Source organism: Coptis chinensis, chromosome 4 (genome assembly GCF_015680905.1).
Source record: "Coptis chinensis isolate HL-2020 chromosome 4, ASM1568090v1, whole genome shotgun sequence".
In the NCBI taxonomy this organism is placed as follows: domain Eukaryota; kingdom Viridiplantae; phylum Streptophyta; class Magnoliopsida; order Ranunculales; family Ranunculaceae; genus Coptis; species Coptis chinensis.
The window spans coordinates 20,973,609-20,996,908 of NC_141459.1; the positions used below are offsets into that span (position 1 = coordinate 20,973,609).

Consider the following 23,300-nt stretch of genomic DNA (forward strand, 5'->3'; position numbering starts at 1 on the left):
TGTCTGGTAGTGCCTACACTAGAAGTGAACTGAAATGTCTTTTCACCGAAACCACAACTACCAATGATCAGAATAATTTTTTTAGCGAAAGCTAAACTATTGAAATTGAACATAATAGTTCCTCCACTGGAACCACATCCACTGAAAGTGAACTTATAAGTTCCTTAAGCTGAAGACCAACTACTAAATGCAACTCTGTGAGCATGAAAGTTCTTCCTGCAAAAGATCGAACTGGTCATTATAGCTAATACTCATGCTCCGAGAAGTTCGAACTGTATTTATTACATAATTTCTTCATGAAAGGCTCAGTTATTGCATTAAGTGCTAGAGGACCTTCCAGTATTCCAGCTTCTACACGAATACGCTTTGTTTGAATTGCATGACCGAGGCATCTTATGTGCAACCATATGTTTTCTGAGAATTACCTTGTTATAAGAAATGGTTGGGAAACTGAAAGCTGATGGTCCATCTTGCTTGGTTGATAGCTCCTCTGGTTAGGATTTGTATTTGTGTATCTCTCTTTATGCATGGAAATTATGAGGTGAAATGAACAGAAGCATTAGATGAGTGTACACATGTATTCTGCACAGAAAGTTATATATACAGGATTTGTTGTATCAAGATTCTTTGAACAAATGGTAATATGCACAAATCCTATTATGCTGCATCAAGACTCAAGAGTTTGTTTGTAGACTCAAGAGTTTGTTTGCAGTTCACCGAAAAAAAAGATAAAAAGAGTTTGTTTGCAGCTTCATTGTTGACTGCGTACACTATCACGACACATGAAAAGGCACTCGTCAATGAACATACAGTTTTGTTTTAATTTTATTGTGCCTTCTCTAGAGTATTAGCCCCGTACAGGAGCTTGTACTTGCATGGTTCATCCTTGTTAGGATTTCAATTTTATTCTTGTAGAGTGAATCACTCCCAAATCATACTGTCATGCGTGGTTGCTTCATCATAAATTTCGTCATTTTCCACTTATGTATATATGCATATGATATATGAATGTCACCACCGTGCACCGGACTACACAATCGATGCAAGATAATGACATGTTTTGAAATATACGTAGCTACCGGACTCATACCAATTACAATGTGTCAAGAGTCGAAGCCTCAACTCATTCTCAAAACATTTTGTTTATATTTTTCCTTAGTAGAGTCTTGGGTAAAAATCGAAATATGTGTAGAAATTAGTACTTGCAACTCAGAATCATCCCAAATAAAAATATTGTATTGAGCATCTTTAGTCACCCACTCAACCAAATACTTGTATGTGAGAGCTTGAGATCAAAGGATGTATCAAACATAATAACATATCTTGGATCCAAGTAATAGTTATTGTCAATGAGATTTCGTAGATTGATAGTTGCAGTACGGCACGCTAGTACCATTCGTAATTCTTTGACGTGTTTCTAAAGTAATATTCAAGCAACCAACATTTAATTTTTGTACGTTCGTATAATCTTTAACCGAATCTAATAAGTGCAAGGTTACAAAGCTTGCACATGTGAATGATGTGTTGATATAAGGTGTGTGTGAACCCTTAGGCCCTAGAACGTTTTAGCCAATTCAACATTCATTAAATACATATTATTTTCATTTATATGAATAGGCATCTGACCAAAAGCAATTTTATTTATTTACTTTCTTCTTAGTTTAATTGCAATTCAAGCAATTTAATTTTCTAAATAGTTTTCTAGGCCAGGTAATGGCAATGATATAGATTTAGTTCCAGAAATTAAGCCCGACTTTCTATAGAACATGAAAGAAACTAAGCTTAAAACCATTGTAAGGGAAAAATCTGTTTTACCATCCAAAAGCACTTATCCAACCACATTAATTGTCTGACCAATTGGAGACGTGATCAAAAATTAAGTTTAAGAGATGTATTTAAAAATTCAATAACGGCATTGCAAGAAATAAGCATGGTAAAGCAATCAAAGGTAACGTGAATAAATTAGAAGAACTTATCGTTATCCATTTGTTCTTCCACTTAAGCAAGCAATCGATCAAACCTCCATCTTGGACATCCGTTGGTTTCATTGGAGAAGAAAGATGAAAACACAGCATCTATTGGGCATAAAAACCAATTCAAATAATTTCATTAAGAAAAACAATTTTAGTAAAGAAAAACAAATAAGAAAATTACCAAATTTCTAATGAATCAAAAAGAAAATGGGACAAAAGTATACCTTGAGGACCGCAAAAATCGCTTTTGAGCCCCATTGATGACATGTTAGTGATTTGAGGTGCCGCTCTTCATCTTTTAGCGTTGTATGATGATGCTTAATCACTTGTCACTAAAATGAATCATAAAGAATTCAATAAGTACAAACCAAGTAGCATATGAGAAGCCAATAATATGAAACATTTATAGTGACTCGTTATCATATAGGTCGCCAAAAATTCAATGGTCGGAAATTCAAGTACTAAACACGATAGAAAAAACTGAACAAAGCCATGTATGAATATTTTCATACTACCAAAGTCAATAACCATACAAAACACGCTAAACAAACTAATTACATGAACTTGAGAACTTAAATAATAAACAACTAACTCCGAGCACAACCACATAAGAAGACAAAACAAACTACACATGCCAGAGGCCCTTTAGCAACTCCAAATAAATAAACCTAACTGGCAATACAATCTAAATTTCCTAGAAACTTTTTTGACTTACATCATATTTCCTTCTTTTGTCGGTGATTTTGTAACATTATCACCATCGTATATGGAACCGTGAAGCTTTGTACATTGTGGAAATTCATGATAGAGTTAAAAGTAACCTATATTACATTAAAAAAATCAAACTACCAAAGATTATTCAAGAACTTTTCAAAACCAATTAATTTCTCAAGTATTGATAAATAAACTACAGTACCAACTACACTATGTTTGATTAGTGAAATTCAGACATTGTGAATGTTTGAAGAATAAACCTTTATGGAGAGCTAGACCCCTTTGGAGCTAAATAGAAGGGAAAGACTCTATGTTACAACTCACAACTATGTGCAAATGAGTATGAACATGCTTAAATAATAAGACCAATTATAGTGGCATCTCCATGCCAAATTACTTGTATCGAAAACAACCCCTAATCTCATTTACCCAGACAAACTGGTATTGAAAGCAACCCCACCAGAGATGTCGTGGCATCCCCAAAACCACCACACTATTAAAACTAATTATTGATAGTTCTACCAATACCAATTCCAATACGAACATCCTCATTATAAAAAAAATTAAAAATCAAAATCAAAATCTCACCAACAGCGAGTCCACTAAGATGCTTATGTCAAAGGGACATATATAGCTCTATCAATAGTACAATGTCCTCTCTTTCGTAGAATTGTGTAAGGTGTTAGTAGCTGACGAAACATGAAAACAATCGAAGATATGTTGAAACACTCTTAGTGGATTAACGATATAAAGACCTATAGGAAACTATAGAAGAAATCAAGAAACCCAAAGGAAAGAACAAAATTAAATAAATATAAATATATAAAAAAGCACACCTTTTAAGTATTTCACCATCAATATCTTAGTTCATTCATGTTGGCAGCATACATAGGAAGGCATATGACCATCAAGCTGCTGGAGTTTATAGGATTAATCGCTCAAATAAAAGCATGTTGCACACCTTCGTCGTTGAAGCTGGAGTTCAGTTTCTCCAGCACCACTGATAAAATCACGACCTCTGCTTCCTCTCCTATAATGATAATCATTTAAATAAGAAATTGTTCAGAGAATCATAACAATATGAAATAAGTTCAGAAAATGCAAAGCGGATTCAGATCAATGAATTGTACAAAAGGGTATTAGCTTGACATGTAAAAGGTATTAAATTATTTCTTTCTATGATCACACTAATGCAATTTATTTTTTCAATAATAAATCACACTAATGCACTCAAACTTTATAATGGTTTTGAACCCACCCTAGGGCACTAACAACTTCAGCTTCTCCAGATAAGTCTACTCAACTTCAGATTCTCCAGATAAGTCTACTCCTCCTGTACATTAAATACCGCTAACTCGACTAAAAAATAGAAAATAAATTATAAGAAACAAAGAACAATAGAGACTAAAATTAAAACTGACATATTTTCCTCAGAAAACTACTAAAATTACTTGTAACTTTGCTTATTTAGTTTGAGCATGAGCATGGAATATCTCAATTATAAGTCCTACCTAGTCTAAAATAGGTTTCTCCCACTCACGCTGCAATTACAATTCTGAAAGTATCAATACCATATATTCTATACATACATAATACCCCATATAATAATATATACATATTAGAAAAGAAGTGTGCATTAAGAGCAACTTGCCTCTAAATTACGTTGTCGAACCCCTGAAAGAATGGTGTTTACAAAGACAACATCAAACTCGTCTTGCTAAAACACAATGGTCCTTGTTAAACTAATTACCCAAGTGCATCGCGAAAAGTCAATACCTATGACTTATGACCTATGCAAGACCAGTGGACTTGGAAACCATGTGTGTGTGTGTGTGTGTGAGAGTGAGAGAGAGAGAGACAGAGAGAGACAGAGACCAATATTACTTATAATCATGAGTAGTAACAGTGACGTAAACTTAGATAATTAATTAATGATTAATTATACAAAATACGTAAAAGCATAGAAAGTGTTCGTCAAAGAAAGATTGGAACTTCAACCCCCAAGTTGGGTTGAGATGCGCGAGCGTGATGTTACACTACTCGCCTCGCACATCCAACCGGTCCAAGTAGGTTGACTCCCCAACTCTTGGTCATCAAAGATTGGAACTTCAACCTCCAAGTTGGGTTGAGATGCGCGAGCGTGATGTTACACTACTCGCCTCGCACATCCAACCGGTCCAAATAGGTTGAATCCCCAACTCTTGGTCGTCAAAGATTGTAACTTCAACCTCCAAGTTGGGTTGAGATCTTGCCGAGCATGATGTTACACTACTACCTCGCACATCCAACCGGGTCCAAGTAGGTTGAATCCCTAACTCTTGTCGTCAAAGATTGGAACTTCAACCTCCAAGTTGGGTTGAGATCTTGAGCGTGATGTTACACTACTCGCCTCGCACATCCAACCGGGTCCAAGTAGGTTGAATCCCCAACTCTTGGTAAGTAAACCAAAAGACTAAACTTCCAAAACTTAAACTTTGTCTGAGCTTTATACATTCTAAGAATCGAACTTCTTATTTAGTTTTCCTCATTCTGAACTTCTACAATTAGATTGGTGTCTTATGTTGTTTATGAGAACAGAGGATATGAGGGGAGGGGTGGGTGAGCTTAAAACTATAAAAACGGTAAACATGAAAATTAACTAAGCTTAGCTAATTAACTAATGATTAATTATACAAAATATGTATAAGCTTGGAAAGTGTTCGTCAAAGAAAGATTGAAACTTCAACCCCCAAGTTGGGTTGAGATGCGCGAGCGTGATGTTATACTACTCGCCTTGCACATCCAACCGGTCCAAGTAGGTTGACTCCATAACTCTTCACTCAGCTAATTAACTAATGATTAATTATACAAAATACGTATAAGCTTGGAAAGTGTTCGTCAAAGAAAGATTGGAACTTCAGCCCCCCAAGTTGGGTTGAGATGCACGAGCATGATGTTACACTACTCACCTCGCACATCCAACCGGTCCAAGTAGGTTGACTCCCTAACTCTTGGTCGTCAAAGATTGGAACTTCAACCCCCAAGTTGGGTTGAGATGCGCGAGCGTGATGTTACACTACTCGCCTCGCACATCCAACCAGTCCAAGTAGGTTGACTCCCCAACTTTTGGTCGTCAAAGATTAGAACTTCAACCTCCAAGTTGGGTTGAGATGTGCAAGCGTGATGTTACACTACTCGCCTCGCACATCCAACCGGTCTAAGTAGGTTGAATCCCCTACTCTTGGTAAGTAAACCAAAAGACTAAACTTCAAACTATCTTAAACTTTGTCTGAGCTTTATACATTCTAAAAATCGAACTTCTTATTTAGTTTTCCTCATTCTGAACTTCTACAATTAAATTGGTGTCCTACGTTGTTTATGAGAACAGAGGATATGAGGGGAGGGGTGGGTGAGCTTAAAACTATAAAAACGGTAAACATGAAAATTAACTAAGCTTAGCTAATTAACTAATGATTAATTATACAAAATACGTATAAGCTTGGAAAGTATTCGTCAAAGAAAGATTGGAACTTCAACCCCCAAGTTGGGTTGAGATGCACGAGCGTGATGTTATATTACTCGCCTTGCACATCCAACCGGTCCAAGTAGGTTGAATCCCCTACTCTTGGTAAGTAAACCAAAAGACTAAACTTCAAACTATGAAAGCAGTAAACATTAAAACACCTGGATACTTAAAATTTCCATACGTGGACGCCCTCAGTCATCTTTCGTTGCACTGCTATTAATTCTAAGTGTTCAGATAAACTCCAGAGCCTTGATTTTAGTCAAGATGCTGGAGAATTGGATAATCAACAAACAACCAAAGTTCAAGGTTATAGAGTTTGGGGTTTTCGGAGTGGATGACATGAAATTGAATCGTGGGTTTTTCCATATATCTATCGCCCAGTTTTTTTAGAGTTTGGGGTTAGATTCGGACACAAAAAAAGTAGATGAATTTTTTTAGCTCTCCCCATTTTATTGTAATTAGTTTTGCCCATGTGGACACTCTCAAAACTCTCCCTCAATTGACGAGGGGAGAGCTATAATATATATATATAGAGACACGTAAAACATAATTGGGTGTTTATTAATATTTTGAATGCCCCTTAAACCTCCCTATCACCCTACGAGTAAAAGTCTAACCGATATCGATATTTACGAAGTCTGAGTTGACCTGAAATATCAGTCTCATATTTTCCGACAATTGGCTCTTTATATCGGAATTTAGAGTTCGATATATCGGCCCGTTTCAGTAATTCTCAGTAGTAGGGTTTAAGACTGGAAAACTAGGTATCCACCCCAGCATCATCAGGCCAATCTCTTCTCGTAATTCTTCCTCTTTTTATAATAACTTATGTATAATAACTTATATATATATATATATTTTTAAGTTGAATTTTGGTGGTTTCTTTTTGCAAGGTACATAAAATTCTTGGGCCTCAAATGGGACCTCCTACATTGGCTATGGATAGCAAAAGACGCCCTGAGGTTTCATCAGGTAACCCGAACTGGATTTGAACAAGTATATATTGAGAAAATGTTAACTCTTTATAGTTGTATGTATGTGGCAATGAATGGAAATGAGATTCTATTACTTGTTTTGAGCAGGTGCTATGATTTTGCAGATGCATTTAAATCTAAAGTGGAGACCAAGCCACATTTTGCATCAGTGAACACCTTGGAACAAAATCCAGTTGACTTTCTTCGTGTTTTATTTGGTACACTCCAAAAACTATCATGATTTTTCTTTACATTAATTGCTTTATTGTTCATTGTGCCGTGGTAAAGTTAAAATGGGATGCTTATTTATTTTTGCAGAGGGATCTATTGCAGGAGGTGCTGCTGGTGTTATTGTTGAAACGGCTTTATACCCAATTGACACGATAAAGACGCGTTTGCAGGCAGGTTAACTTTGCCATGTTGCAATACTATTGACCTTCTTATCGTTAATAACAAAATGCATCTACTGCTCCTTAGATATGGATAGTTTTGAACTTCTTACTTATAGTTAAAGAGGCTTGAAATATGGCATGCACATCTTGCTTAATCTGATTCAGTAATTCCAGATGAAAATGGTCTTATGGTTCTGATTATCCTTTCTATAGGATTTTCTCATTGGTTAGGTCTTTTCTTTATGGTTTCTGTTTCTTGTCTCTTATCAGAATTCTTTGCACATTATGTCTCCTGTGACCTTGATACCCATTTGTTTTACAACACATGAATGCAAGATACATGTCTTGAACTGCAGATCAAACATAAGAAAAAAAGGAAAAGAAAACTGGTGTTTCCTTTGCTATTGCTATCCTTAGTTCTCTAAAATCTGTAGTATATCTATGCGCATGGCACATTCATATAATTAGGCAGACATGAGAAATTCTAAATGTTCATGTCATTCGTAGTTTCATCCACGAACCACTGATAGATCTTTGTTATGAAAGGTGGATAAGTGTTCATTGGTTTTTGTCAATTCCAGGCAGTTCGTGGAGGAGGAAAAATTCTTTTGAAAGGCCTTTATTCGGGACTAGGTGGAAATCTTGCTGGTGTCTTACCGTGAGTAGTTTTTACATTATTAAGTATTTGTTATTAGTTACAACACAAATTTGGTTTCTGGTCTACATTTGTTGTATGTGTTTTCTGCTTGTCAGTCTGTGTCATTTGTGTTTGAGTTGTTTTTCCATGTGTGACATTTCTCATACTTACCTTGTTTTTCAGATTTCAAGGAAAAATAATATCAATTTTCAATTTTCAACTTACATTTGCTTTTACAATCCCATTAGGTCCTCAGCAGATGCAATGGCCCTTTTTTTGTATTAGTTTATAATGGATTCGTGTTGAATAACATTTCTCCTAGTTTTGGTGCAGTTTTGCACTCTTACCCTCTTACATTTAGAATCCGGCATGGTTCACTATCCAATTCGTCGCCATTTTGTCCCCAATTGTGATAAGTCACTGATGATTGAATTCTGTCATCGTATCCGTGCGTTTGTAGTTCTCTTTCCTCTATAAAGTTTTAATTAACTAGACATGTAAAATTCATCTTATTCGTGCATCTGTAGTTCTCTTTCCTCAATGAAGTTCTAATTAAGTGTACAAGTAGGATAAAATGAAAATGTTGATTGACTGTTTGGGGTTTGGTCCATAGTTTTTATTAGTGCTTCAAGTATTTTAAGCAAATCCTCAGCGTCTGATTTCATGCAGCGTGGTTGGTGATTTGGTTCTTTAACATTTTACATGCCCATTCAAGGAATTAAACCTTTTGTTCATGGATATTTTATGTCTATAGGGCTTCCGCAATATTTGTTGGTGTTTATGAACCTGCAAAGCAGAAGTTATTGAAGATTTTCCCAGAAAATCTCAGTGCGTTGGCTCACTTGGTAAGCCTATGATTGATGACCCTTTGGCTTTCTCTTACTTTCTAAAGAAGTTTATCCATTATTTGTGATTATTATTATTTTTTGCTTGGTAAACCAATATTTCATAAAGAGAGGCTGAGAAAGCCTACAGATACAGGAGAACTACAACCAATAGAACCCAAAAGTTACAAACACGCAACGTATTACCCTGTAATTCAAACCATTAGGCGATTCCACCTAGCTAGGTCTAAAAATAGAAGAGTTTAGACCAATGATAAAGAATAGACTTTATAGATAAAATGTTGAGTTTATGCAGACTGCAGGTGCTATTGGAGGGGCTGCTTCTTCTCTTGTTCGTGTCCCAACTGAGGTAGATTGATTAAATACTTTAGTTCTCATATGTAAAACAAGCACTAGCTGAGCTGTGTACTCATCTTGAACTCCTTACTTAGGTTGTCAAGCAACGGATGCAAACTGGGCAATTTGCTTCTGCTTCAAATGCTGTCCGCCTTATTGTTTCTAAAGAGGGTTTCAGAGGGCTATATGCGGTATGAAATGTTCATTTTCATGCCACTTTGAAGAGTTAGAAGCATGTTATCACATTGAGATTTTAATTTTCATTTCTGATATTACTTTTTGTGAACGTATGGGCAGAGTTTGTTGCATGTTTGTTTTTACCAGTGGATGGACCTTGAACAAGTCTTTGCCAATTTGATTTCCTTTTCTTTGGAAATGCAGGGGTATGGGTCATTCTTATTGCGTGATCTGCCTTTTGATGCGATCCAGTTTTGCCTCTATGAGCAGCTGCTAATCGGGTATAAGCTAGCGGTAATATTCTTTTTTGATGTCATGTCATTAGTGGTAGACAAATACAACCACCCTTTCATGGAAACAAAGAGTTGTGTTTCCCGTTCTTCTAGCATTGCTGGTTTCCTTTATATTGCAATATGTTATTATGCTTCTGCACATGACTGCAAACATCTGTATTCCAAACCCAAGTAGATGTTCCTTAGACTTGATCATTGCATAAGTATACTCATGTCCACAAAGGAGTAGGGAAAGCGAACCCGTAATTCTTAAACTTGTGAATAATAATTGGTTTCCCCCCTTTCCTATGCAGGCAAAGAGGGAACTAAATGACCCTGAGAATGCTATTATTGGTGCTTTTGCTGGTAATCCAACACTCCAGGCCGGCAATCTTATTTCTTTTTTGTGCCTAACTAACATGTTTACAACCTCATATACTTCTAGAGTCTTAATTAGAAATGTGTTTTAGCATAGGTTAGTTCGTTTCATAGACGATGTATTTTCCCGCTGCGAAACTGAAAATGGCATCATTACAAATGTAAAATCATTCTGCTAATGGCACTTGATTCATCAGATCACTTGAATATCTTATATTGCAGGTTCATTAACTGGAGCCATAACCACTCCTCTTGATGTGATCAAGACAAGATTAATGGTTCAGGTGGTGCATCCTTTATCATTAAAGACTGATACATTTTTCCATGTGAATGTTAGTATTGACAACATTTTGTTTGAGGACTTTCTATGCAGGGACCAGGAAACCAGTACAAAGGTATTTTTGACTGTGTTCAGACAATTGTTAGAGAAGAAGGGGCTCCTGCTCTCCTAAAGGTATTACTTTAACAAAATACTAAAACTTTCATAATGGATCTGCTCAACATTCTAAAGCGACTTGATATGACAAAGATTGGTTTTGTAAAACATCCGTATTTGGTGATGTTTAGCTGTTAGATGAGGTTTGTCATCTGTTAATTGACCTCCTTTCATCTGTGATATCTACGAAGTACAAACCACTGAACACTAGCAGGTTTTATGCCGCAGTATATGAGTATTACCATTTTTCTTTCTTTATTTTTTTATTTAAATGCAAAACAGAACCACCCCCAACAAGGGTTGGACAAACACATACAAATATCAACCATGGTCGAGCCAAAGTATGATCCAGACCATGCTTTGGGCAGGTGTATTCTGCATCACATCCAACTGTCATGACATTCACCACCTCATAACTGTAAAACCAGTGTGCCTCCTGTAGGATAAAATGCCTCCTGTAGGATGAAAGTTGTATTCTGCATCAATATATTGTTGCATGTTACAGGGCATTGGACCAAGAGTATTGTGGATAGGAATTGGTGGTTCAATTTTTTTTGGTGTTCTAGAAAGAATGAAGCGGTTACTTGCTCAAAGGCGTTCAGATATTCAGAAGTTCGAACCTGTCAAGAAGGATTAATGTAATTCCGTCATCTGCAATTCTTGCATTTATTATGTGTTTGTCTCCCCTGCTACCCAAATTTTTGCATAAAGAGTATTTACAAGCCACAGATTCTTTTTATTGAATGAAAAGTCAATCGTTTCTGGTTAGAACATATTGACCATAACTAATTTTCTAATCTTGAATTGTGTTTGCAAATTTGAGTTATGTGTATATGGATACGGTTGCAAGGGATTGTTGCACTTGGGACCGGTGAACCAAAACTTGCGCTCAATTAGATATAAGATATTGGCCATGAACACGTATAAGACTTGACACACTGGTCCTTCAACAACTATAATGTCTTAGGATCAGCACATTGGTTTCCCTTAGCCATTAACGAACATCTCAGTTGTAGATTAGGTCATGTACTGCATGGATTTAGGCCATATCTGAAGCTCATTTGTTTAGCATCAGGGTTGGGAGAGAGAATCGGGTCAAACTCCTGAAGGAGTTTGGATGCTTATACTCACTTCACGTCTCATTGGTTGGATTGTTTTCAGCAATAAAAGCAGAAACCGTAAAACCTGGAACATACAACCCAACAGATGAGACTGGGATGTGAGCACACCATGCAGGTGTATGAACAGGTTCTCCATTTTAAAGATGGGTGTTGGCTGTGGCAAAACGTTTAACTTCAGCATCATCTTTGGTAGATCTCATCTTCTAATGGGACTGCATCAGTTGGGGGTTACAGAGCTTGGGCCCCATGGATAGTTTGACCCACGTCCTGTAGAGCCAATTAGCTGTCTGCAAGCATAATCTAGTTGAGATCATGGAACGACTGCTTTTGAATACCTAGTCTGTTAGCTTCCCCCCCTAGATGGGAAATTAGTTAACGTGATGTTTTTTTTTGGTGTGTATTTGAGGCACGGGGCGGGGCAAAGAACTCAACGGATCTCGCCCCTCGCTAGTAGGGGGTAATACTAGTTAACCCTGCAGGCTTAATTCTGTTAAAAGGGGTAGAATGGTATGTTTCACATCATGTTAAACTAGTTTCTTTTCCACTAATTTTTGAGAGCTGGGACTACATGATCCGTTCTGTGCATTTTTCCCGCGGGATATGGCCTTGTTATTCTACGCCGTGGAGGGAGAGATGGTTCTGGTCTTATCTTTGTTCCACCTATTTTTTGACAATAATTCCACAGCCACTCGCCCCTTTTAGGAAGTACAGCTGAAAACTTTTTGTACTTCTTAATTCTAGAGAGAGTAAACACAAACCCATCGTGGCATTCTTTACCGATTTCCATAAAATCCTTATGTACCGGGGCCTTTGAGCTGAGTCCTGGTACAACTAATATTGCACCAAAAACTGCAATATAGATCATCATGATTTTGAATCTTGCCATGTTTTGGTGGCTGAACTAGATTTCCTTTGAGGAGGAATGGTTTATTTAGGTTTAGAGAATCCAGGTGTTGCATACTGCCTAATGAAACGGACACATAATGAGCAGTTCTTGTACTTGAGGAAATGAACTGACAGTATGAAATGACCCTTAAATCGCTACTTGTGAAGAGCTAGAATCAGCTGGTCATGATTTTTACTTGTAATCTTTACATAGCGCCAAGCCGCCAAGATTATCAAGGGTGACGTGTTTCGCCGTAAATTAGAATTAGACTACATGTGTAACTGTTCTACACTTAAAACTCCTTTTTCACTAGTTTGAAGGCTATAAGGCATATTCATACTGTTTTTTGTGCTAGAAAGAAAATTTATATCCAATTACATTCAGTACGAACATTGCAACATTGTTAATATAGTCTGTCTTTAAAGCTTGGCTTGTAAAACGTTAGGATGGGTTAAGTAATTGGCTTTTCATTCTCTGAAATCTGGGATTATTAAAGACATTGCTTAACATAGATAGGATTGTTTATGGCTACAGATTGTTTAGTTGCATTCACATTGACGATCCTTTTAATCATTCATCCTCTTGCTCGTTAATGAATTTTCAGTGTGATCCCATAATTTATTCAGTTAAAATTGTTTAATTATGATGTCCTGTTGGTGTTCATTTCAAGCATTATAAATAGGATATATCAGTTCTTGGTGCCAAATAAAAAAGGTACCATATAGCGGCAAACTTTATTTCATTTATTTGATTTTAAACATGTAGATGCATTGTTGTCTGCGACCTCAAAACACCTAGCAAACACAAATTCTACTTGCAATTTTGTTTTACGTTTTCATGGTATAATTACTTTTTATTTCTAGCGTTTCCCCTTCCTGGGCCACGTGGTTTTCCTTTCTAACAATTGAATTAAGTAGTGCATGACCACAGTTTATACCTAATGCTGGTCCACATTTTCTTAACTGCTGATAGAGGCCATTTCTAAAGTCTCGGGGCATCCTAGTTCTAGAATCTTTTTCGTCGTGAATGTCTTCATTTAAATGTCTTCGTTTAGGATTAGATTCTAGTGGGCGTTCGTAGTCAGTCCAATGAGAGATCAGTTTCCAAGGCCAATGACTCGTTGGATGCAGAGGTCAGAATAGCTGACTCTGCCTCGGAGGCCCCAACAAGACGAGATGTTGGCAGGGGGCGGATTCGGGTTTCCGTTGGAAAAAAAAAATACTAGTTAGGATAGTATATAATTCACCCCAAAAAAAATATTTGTAGTGTATGTTAATTGTAACAGTCCCTTTGAGTGGCAATCTTGGATCCGCCCCTGGATGTTGGAACTCAGGGTATAACCAAAATTGTTAGGATACAAAAGAGAACGACATACACCATCATTGTTTTCATACTTACGAAATTGCTGGTTCCTCCAGCCAATCCCTATTCCTGGTCTGACCTACTAGTTTACAAAGCTCTTTAATTATTAGCAACATCATCCCGTTTTTACCAAATGTTTGAACATGGGCAACCAATAAGAGTTGACGCGCAAAAATTGAAAAATGCTGCAACTTGCAGGGTTGCACAATGCGCCCCAGCACTCTGTGATCGACTAATTATCTCAACTTAAAGCTGTAACTTCCAATTGACAGAATCTACCTGATAGAATACATACGCAAGGGAGTTCTGCTAGGCAATCCAAGATTACGTGTCACACCAGCAAAAATGTAACTAACCTTAGTTCACAAATGAAATTGAAAGCTAAACCAAAATCCTCAAGTTGAAGTTCATGTTTACTGATCAGAGTAAAAGAACAAATTGGAAAAGCTGCATATAAAACCGGTCTTGTCAAAACCTTAAAGTGGTAGCAGAACCAGTATACCAAGAGGGAAAAAAAATGTGAGAGATACTGTAATCACCGTACATTGATCAGAATGAAAGAACAATTTGGTAAAGTAGCACATGATCGCAGGTAGTACAACAAAGGGGAAAATTGCCTTTTAACTCAACAACATAATATACATGATCACTTTCCTCATGAAGTAACGTTTACAACATTAGACTACAACAGGCCTTTTTGGCCGCTTTAGGAGCTTGAGTAACATTTTTCTTCTCAACAAAATGCAAAGAGATGCCAATATAACAAGAGCAAGGAAAAGAAGAAGAGAAATTTGTACATTAGCTTGTCCTGCAAATTCTAACAGGTCAAGCTTGCTCATGTTATCACAATCACAGTTACAACCACCTTGGATTAGCTTTTGCTTGTGCTCCTGCTGACCTTCTTTCAAATCCAGGATGAAGTCCACACTCATGGATTCATCTTCCAGCAAGATATGTGTGGCCTTTGACTTGTATCCAGGAAGCATTGCCATAACTACAAGACAGGCGATAAGATCCATATTTTAACAGAGACATATTTTTGGATGGGAAGGAATTTTTTTGTTCTTACATTTACTTATTTTCTTAAAGTGATTTCAGTGAGCATCTTTCGTGTGGTTTGCTAGAATTCAACCCCATATTGTGAATAGTTGATTAATATGTATGGGAAAGTGGCTTGAGTGTTTACACCTTTTGCGTTCAGACAGGAGTCCGTAGTGCAAAATTTACTCGCTCGTAAACTTCACATTTCTGGTAAGTTACATGTTTTGTATTTAGATTTTGGGATTCAAGAACTCCATAAACAGGGGGTTACAGTTTGAATATTGGTGGCTCTGGACTATGTATACCCAAGAACTGCGGAATGTCTCCTAGGAGGGGTTCAGGCATTGGAGAAGGCTCTTGAAGTTGGAATAGCTTCTCCTGGTTCACTGGCTTATCATAGGTACACCTCACTAGATTGTTGTATATGCCTTCTAGAAATCCTCTTTGTTTAAAGAGGTATCTATAGTTGTAGGTCCCTAGTCAAGAGCTTGACTCTTCTGTTGGAATATCTTAGCTTCTCCAGGATCACTGGCTTATCATAGATACACCTAACTACCTAAGATTGTTGTATACGAGGTGTCAAGTAACATGCTGGGTCAAGCCTTGGGAAGTTGGGCCCAAGGTACTGGGTTCAATTCCCACCTCACAGGGAAAAAAGGGGATTTAAGGGGTTATGGGATACAGGTTCTAACTTTTTTATGAAAAAAATGAATAAAAAAAAATCCTCATTTTAAAGAGGTATCTATGTTATAGGTCCCTATGGTCAATCACAAAGATGAGAAGTATACCATCGCCACTAGACTAGGAAAACTAGCAGACTAAATAATCTTGTGCAATATGCGTTGTTTTCTTGTACCATCATCTCACTTAGATTCCAAGCACCTTTGGTGGTCTTTAATACAACAGATTGATACCCAGGCATACAGACCAAATGTAAAAAGTTTAGGAGTAGACATGACACTGTATACCTTCGTAGCTCTCACCAGGGGAAACCATGCGATGGTAATATCCGAAAGCATCACCAGCTTTCACCTGTAAATTCACAAATTTGATTCCAATCAGTATATATGAAATGAATGCAATAATGCCCAGAGGACGATCAGCCATTGTGTTTATCAAGCTATACAACTTCAAAAGAGTTTGTTCATGAATAATTGGACCATATCTTAATGAGTACCTCAGGGTGCTACAATATTATTAATGGATTAGCAGTATACGGCGTAAATACAAAGCAGAGCTTATCGTTTATGGTGCATGCATAGAGCAGATCCCACCAGTGAAGGGTTCCAAATGTGAGATATTCTATACTAAAATAACCATGTAACAATAAGACCCATTTCAGCTAGACAGCCAAATACAAGTTGTGCAGATAACTGTATAGTGGCCCTTATTAAAGTGAACTGTTCAGAAAAGAGCTCTAATAGGCTCAACCCTTACATAGAGATGTTGAAATATTACCATAAAACTGAACTCCCCCAGGATAAAATTAGAGGTTAGATTAATCCACTACTGAATGAGACCCATGCTCACAAGTTCATTATTCTGATAGGAGAGTGACCTTTCATAGTTTCAGCATAAGATGGTTTTGTGATCTGTGCGACATGATTCGGCAGTTTACTAGCAAAAATTCAGTAACAATAAATGGCGGGATCACACAGGCTTCAAGTGTTTACCTAACTTCTGATACAATTTTTCAATTCTCAATATACTATTTGGCTCAAGTTATCCAGCTGAATGGACAAGTACTAATGCCAATGCATGGGCGAATTTTACTAATGCTGGGCATACTCCTTCAGATGTGTGGCAAAAACAATTAATATTGTTCATTTTAATAAAATGAGGTATGTAAAGCACGGGTGGGTGCTAATTTGATAGTACATTTCAGAGGACAAATTAGAGTGAACATTTGTGGAATTGGATTTGAACTGGTTTAAAAAAACATACCGTGTAATTGATTCCCCTGATTTCTATGGAAGCAGGCAAGGGTTGTCCATTCATTGACGATAAAATCCTTCCATGTATTCCTGTCTAAAGAATTTAGTGTTACATAGACGACAATAGAAGGGCCAAAACTAAAAGTAACTGAATAACTGGTATGTATTTTTGAGTGGTTTTATTGTTATTGTTATTAAAAGGAACACAAAACTAAACCATTTTATCGTTCTATGGCATGACGTGGTACATCTTACCTTTACAACGCTTGCAACTAGATTCAACATACTCAATCTGTTGTGCTCCCATAAAGTTGGAAGCTGCACATATTCCAGCAAACAAATAAAGAATGTCATAAATTAATGAAAGAATATTCAACTTGGAACAGCTGAGGGCAGATTGACAAACGATTGCGCTGAATTGCTTATGCAAACAGATAAAAGACTATAAGTATCACGTCTTCTGCACGCAATTTGCATTTAATTTAGGTTAGTTAAACTTCAAACTGATAAAGTTATTGATTAAATATCAAGACATCAGTAAGACTAGATTATCACCATAGTTAGCAATTCGTAATGCAGCAAAAATTCGATACAGAAAGTATTCGAATAAAATTTGAGCTTTGATAAGAATTCGTTTTTTCAATTCGGATTAAAAAAAAAACGGAAATGACAAAAGTTCAGTTCGTAAGTAATTCAAGTATAATACGAAGCTAAAAAAAAACATACGAGAAAATTTGACAGCAGACTTATAGTGAGAATACGATAAATTCGCGAATTATTCGCCGAATTGCTAACTATGGAATCAATGCGGGAGTTAATTATTCGAGAATTAATAAATTGCTTGCCGAATTAACGAATAATTCCGTATCATTGAAAAATACGACCTTTTCAAACGTTTTCCGAATAAAATGATAAATTCGCGAATTATTCACCGAATTACTAACTATGATTATCACGTCAAAGTTCTTAAGTATGACAATTTGGTAAATTTGATTATGTCCAATAATGTAACCAGGACTTCCTTCCAGGATCGACAAGTGCAGGCTCTAGTCAACTCATGACATAATCAGTTGCTTTGTATGAATTTTGTATCAGATCTTATGAACGGTCCTGCCTTAACTGGGTGTAAGGGATACCTTTTTGGACTAATAACAGTTGGTCCACCTCATTAAATACACACCTAGAAACATCAGGTAGAGGGAAGTATAGGATTTTCGTATTGGATTTTCAAAGTTTTCTGAGAAATAACTACCATTGAAAAGTTTTCTCAATCAAAAGATGTTAACTATAAGTAATCAAAATTAATTAAATGGAGTGTCTTAAGCAAGTGCTAGAGAATCTATAATATATCAAACCTCTTTTGCATTAGGCCATTTGACATCACTGATCTCCAAAGTTAATTCAAAGCATCCTCCATGTATATAGTTCCAATCTTGCATACCACCGTATATGGGATACCTAGAGTATCATATACAAACGAATTAACCTTCTGAACACCTCAAAGGAGAGGAAGAGAAAATCAAATAAAGATAGAAATAGAGAGAAATGCTCTTACCAAGCTGCACCATTTGTAATCCCTTCTAGAAATTCATCACCCAGAGACATGTTAAAGTGGGAACGACTATACAGACTTGCCATGTATCGGAATGTTTTGTCATCAGGACAAGCGGTGTAAATTTTCCTGAAATGGATCTAAAATGCAATGAGCTTAACAAGATTAACTGAAAAGAATAGTAAGTGTATTGTCCGATAACTTCTATCCAAAACATGGCATTTCTCACAGATTATCTCATTACATAACTGCTGTAGTCCAGAATAATGTTGGATTTTTACTTTTTAAGTTTTAACATCTTCACTTTAGCTTCTCCGTTCATTTTAAATGGGGAAACAAGATGTGTTTTTGTAACTGAACATTAACAACTGGACATAAGGATTGTAGAAAAACTTGGTTCACGGAAGAGACACTAACAAGAAGTCATGGGCTTGTATGTCACTTTTGTTCATTAGTAAAATGCAGACACGGTTCTTGAACTATGCAAATGCACCCAATTTCCATGAGATGTGGTCAAGAGGGGCACAAAAATTGGATATGCGTATATGAGTTCTAGATTGGGAAGCTGTCATATCACAAAGACCTAAAGGCAATTATGTTGTTTCCTCCATGTAGTCGACCTTTTAGAATCATAACACGCTAACTTACTAGCCAAGACCTTCAATCAATTAAAAAAATCTCCAGACAGGAAACTAACAATTTTTTCCATTAGTTTGTTTTGATAAGGCCAGGCTTAAAGAAGCAATGATTTGTTAGAGAAGAGTAAGTCTTTATAGAAGGTGCATTAAACAGGAAAACTTTTAACTTTAAGGGTCTAAATCTGGGGAATGAGTTAGAAGAAGGATGCGGAAGCACACCTTTTATCTTGAGATCCATCCCATGGATAGTTTGCAACAAGGGCGCCCTGCAAGAAATATACTTAGTGAGGATATACTTCACATCATTCACTACGTATTTTTAAACAAATAGAGTTTAGGTAACCTGATAACTACAAAACTTTAATCCCTCTTCAAATTTAATGAGGCTAATAAATATGCTAATCTTGGATGCTTATTAACATGAAAGCCAATTGGCTCAAAGTCGATTTTCATGTAACTGCTCAGTTCCAATTTGTGACTGAGCTAACTCAATCCGACTTCAGGGAAGCCAGTGTGGTCCACGCCAGTGTTAAAAGACTCTCCTTCACACCAAACATGGTGGGCACGTATATGCTAATCTATCAGACTTTCAGTAAGTTAATTACATTCAACACTAACGTCTAAAATATCCATGGCACAAACTAGATACTTTTTCTTTTCTCATAAAAGGAGATACATTTAATGCATAGATAGTTATCTACATTCAACTAAAAAGTGATATAAACCTTTCATCTGAAGGACTCTCATTCTGTTAGATATCATGGTTTTCAGAACCGGTTTTTTGAACTGAATCGGACCAGACCGGTTCCGGTTCAAACCACCAGTTCAAATAAAATCCGGCCGGTTCTTTGTTAAGAAAAGTCCTAAAAATTTACAATATATCTAAGGTTAATAAAGGAAAATATCCAATGTTTGGGTTGACTTAAACCACCGAATCCTTTGTTGAACCAGTTCAACATGAAAAAATCGACCCGGGGAGCTCCGACTCTAGTTCAAACCGGCGGCCGAGTTGTAAAACCATGTTATATATGCTTCTTTGACATACAATGTTAGTAGACTAGTGCTGGATGGAATCATGAATAAACTTTGGGAGGTTGTACATAAGAACTTTGCTAGCTGAAATGTTAACGGAAAGAACATGTTTTAGACTTTCAACATTAATGCACAAACTTTATACTGTATGGACTTAAACTACTTCAATCTTGAAAATGTAAAAGAGTATTACCCCATGCAAGCTAGCGGAAGCTGTGAAATGCCTCTCTGTCAACCAACTCATAATGGCTTTTGTTTCAGGTTGCTGTGATCTGATGTCTTCATTCAAAGGAAAAAACTGTGTATTTCATGTCAGCTGATATTTCCCACAATTTTTACTCTAGAAAAGAGTGACAGGAAGTATATCAAATGTAACTACATACAAAAAATAAAGTTGACTGCATAATAACCTACTTACAACCCTAGATGCTAATAAGAAAAATACTCACTTGATCAGGAAAATCTCGGTTTAAGTCAATATCATTTGCATTTCCACGTTTCCTAAGTGAAAATCCATCAGGATTCATTGTTGGAAGTATATGAAGGTGGGTATTTTTTATGATCAATGTTGCCTATAGAGACAAAAATTACAGTTCAGAATATATTAGAAAGTGACATAAAGGAATGAACATAGAACTTACAGAAGAAAAAATCATCATAACTCAACTACAAATGCAAAGTCAATATCACCAATGAAACCTTTAGCTGCACCATTGTAATCTTTATCTTAGAATTTTCAGTGGTTTGGAACCTCTATCTTGAAAATGGTACCCCCTCGATAAAATGGAGCACAATAATATGGTCTATACTCTATACTTGGTCAAAAAGCTTTGTATATCCTTATATAGTAAACTCCCTCACACTTAAGTATAGCAGTCAACACACACAAACACAAAACAACACAGCAGCAGCAGCAACACCAACAAACAAGAGAAAAAAAAATAGAGAATCTAATAGTACGTTCGCGACATATGAAACTTCCATCCAAATAAGGTAGAACATGATCAAATTTGATGAGGTAATACAGAGTTATTAGTTATAGTGAAAGAGAACGAATAGTACCAAAGGATCCTTGTTGTAGTTGTCGCAAAGCCAATTTGCTAGAAGCAACAGTAGCTCACGGCCAACAGGTTCATCTCCATGAACATTTCCAACAAACTGCAATAATAAGCAACTCAAACTTCTGTTGATCCGATACACTCACAACTAATTTGTTTAAAGTATTAACCTAACCAAGTTACAAATAAGATCCACTAAATATAAAACCAATAAGCAGACCAGTCACCTTGAAAGCAGGTTCAGCTTCTTCTTCCCCCGGCTTGTCTGAAATTTCCATCACCCACTACAAACAAAACAAAACAAAACATAAACATATCAACATACACATTACAAGCAACTACGATCCATAAGCAAACTGTAGTAGTAATTGAAGCAAGGAAACTAGTCAGGATTGATAGAAACCAATTACCAATGGAATCCCATTCACACTCTTCCCAATACTGTTCATTAAGAAACAAAAAGAAAATATATCAGCATGACAATATATATACAATTAATCAAAGTTAAAAAAATACAAATGTCTTGTCGTAAAATCACCTGTACATCCTAGAAATACTGCTACATCTCCTAACAAACTGCTTCATCGCTTTCTCAAGTTCCGAGTTCGACATATACCCACTAGCTACATCAAAACTATTAATTCCAAAAACCATAGCTGTCACTAAACCATACTTGTACCAAAATATATGGTTAAGTACATAAACCCGAAAATATGTAAAGCAATTACATGGAAGAAGTCTGTTCCTCGGCAAACAAGTTCCGCGAAGAAATCCAATTATGTTCCTTATAATCTATCAAAGGATCAATAAAACCAAGAATTTTAGCTCAGGGTCCAAATGCATTGTAGGTAAATTACAATGCCATAAATCACACGTAGCTGATAATAAGTTGTTAATTATAGACCAAAATCACAGTACTTAGCTGTAAATTTTTTGATAAACTCGGGGCGAAAATAAAACAACAAGCAGCTAAGTTTAAGATCAAATGCCAAGGAATGTTATTTATGCATTCTAATAAAGATGGTATTTTTATTGCACTAATAGAGAATTGAGTGATTTATTTGCAATGGGCATTTGAAAGAGCAACTAAATACAGAATTTGAAGAGAGAGAAGAGAAAAAAACTAACCTGTGTGATTTGAGCTATGTCCTTTTTCTCCACCTCTAGCAACAGTGGGATTAGAGAAAGAAGACAAACAAAAAAGAATAAAGAGAAAAAAACAGATGGAAGAAGAAGGAGAAAAGAATTCCATGAATGAATGTTTCTAAAAAAGTTAGTTGACTTTTCACTAGATTTTGATTAACAGATCAGTTCATTAATTCATATTATTCATAGAATCATAAATGAGATTAGTTAGTCAACTAATCATCACGATTAGTTAGTTAAGCAACTTGCATTACATATATGATATTTGCACCCACAAATGTTATAAATAAAAAATTTTATTTTCAGCCAAAAGGAAAACTTATGGCCACCCAATCTGTACTTGAACAGTTGATATTTAACACCCAATCAGAGACTAGGGACCGTGGATAACTAGATATGAAAAATTACGGATAGTTAAATTAGAAACGATTAAAGCATTAAAACACTGGTAGTATTTTACCGGTGTCTATGAAACAACCAACAATTAGGGCTGGTCATCGAGTCGAGCTATTCGTGAGTAACTCGAGCTCGGCTCGTCGAAGGCTCGACTCAAACTCGTTCGCACAAAAGTATGAGTCGAGCTTGAGCTTAATTTAAAGCTCATTCTAGATAGCCAGTAGTTGAGTTCGAGTTCGAGTTCGAGTAGCTTCGAAAGTTCTTCGTGGAGCTTCTCGAGTCGAAATTGAGCTTGAAGTAACTTCATGAAGCTACTCGTTTTATAAGCCCATACATCGTAGTATATAATTTATAATTTATACGACATTTTATACTTTATACCCAACTATAATTTACAATTTATACTAGTTTTAATGTTTTATATACATTTTTTTCGAGTTTGAGCTCGAGTTCGAGTTCAAACGAGCATAACTCAACTTCGAGTTTGAACTCCGG

The 23,300-nt window shown here is 36.3% G+C and overlaps 2 protein-coding genes and 1 long non-coding RNA gene across 5 annotated transcripts; 1 reads left to right on the top strand and 2 right to left on the bottom strand.

The window, feature by feature from the left end:
- Window positions 1-2,224: 2,224 nt before the first annotated feature.
- On the bottom strand, window positions 2,225-4,030 carry LOC147502535 (uncharacterized). The gene is made up of 4 exons (XR_015220015.1): window positions 3,946-4,030; window positions 3,524-3,717; window positions 3,276-3,376; window positions 2,225-2,305 (listed from the first exon to the last, which is right to left on the bottom strand). It is a non-coding gene; the product is annotated as an uncharacterized LOC147502535 (long non-coding RNA).
- A 2,766-nt stretch (window positions 4,031-6,796) lies between these two features.
- On the top strand, window positions 6,797-11,407 carry LOC147502536 (S-adenosylmethionine carrier 1, chloroplastic/mitochondrial-like). Of its 2 annotated transcripts, none has more exons than XM_086607314.1 (13): window positions 6,797-6,956; window positions 7,086-7,164; window positions 7,292-7,384; window positions 7,485-7,571; window positions 8,144-8,216; window positions 8,950-9,040; window positions 9,336-9,389; window positions 9,472-9,567; window positions 9,758-9,847; window positions 10,140-10,191; window positions 10,426-10,487; window positions 10,577-10,657; window positions 11,145-11,407. In XM_086607314.1, exons 2-13 carry the CDS (start codon window positions 7,110-7,112, stop codon window positions 11,274-11,276), a joined length of 966 nt encoding a protein of 321 aa, XP_086463440.1. In that variant the 5' UTR covers window positions 6,797-6,956; window positions 7,086-7,109; the 3' UTR covers window positions 11,277-11,407. The 2 variants fall into 2 exon arrangements, with proteins under 2 accessions (XP_086463440.1, XP_086463439.1); XM_086607313.1 differs by having other exon boundaries at window positions 6,897-6,992.
- Window positions 11,408-14,604: 3,197 nt separating this feature from the next.
- On the bottom strand, window positions 14,605-22,620 carry LOC147502537 (carboxypeptidase SOL1-like). Of its 2 annotated transcripts, none has more exons than XR_015221723.1 (15): window positions 22,392-22,620; window positions 21,992-22,055; window positions 21,802-21,897; window positions 21,674-21,704; window positions 21,491-21,547; window positions 21,268-21,363; window positions 20,655-20,777; window positions 20,399-20,503; window positions 19,393-19,439; window positions 18,539-18,664; window positions 18,339-18,441; window positions 17,239-17,301; window positions 16,994-17,073; window positions 16,018-16,081; window positions 14,605-15,002 (listed from the first exon to the last, which is right to left on the bottom strand). XR_015221723.1 is itself a non-coding variant. In XM_086607315.1 (15 exons), the coding sequence occupies exons 1-15, from the start codon at window positions 22,513-22,515 to the stop codon at window positions 14,686-14,688; spliced, it is 1,500 nt and encodes a 499-aa protein (XP_086463441.1). In that variant the 5' UTR covers window positions 22,516-22,620; the 3' UTR covers window positions 14,605-14,685. The 2 variants fall into 2 exon arrangements, 1 of the variants encoding a protein (XP_086463441.1); XM_086607315.1 differs by having other exon boundaries at window positions 16,994-17,077.
- Between the last annotated feature and the right edge of the window lie 680 nt (window positions 22,621-23,300).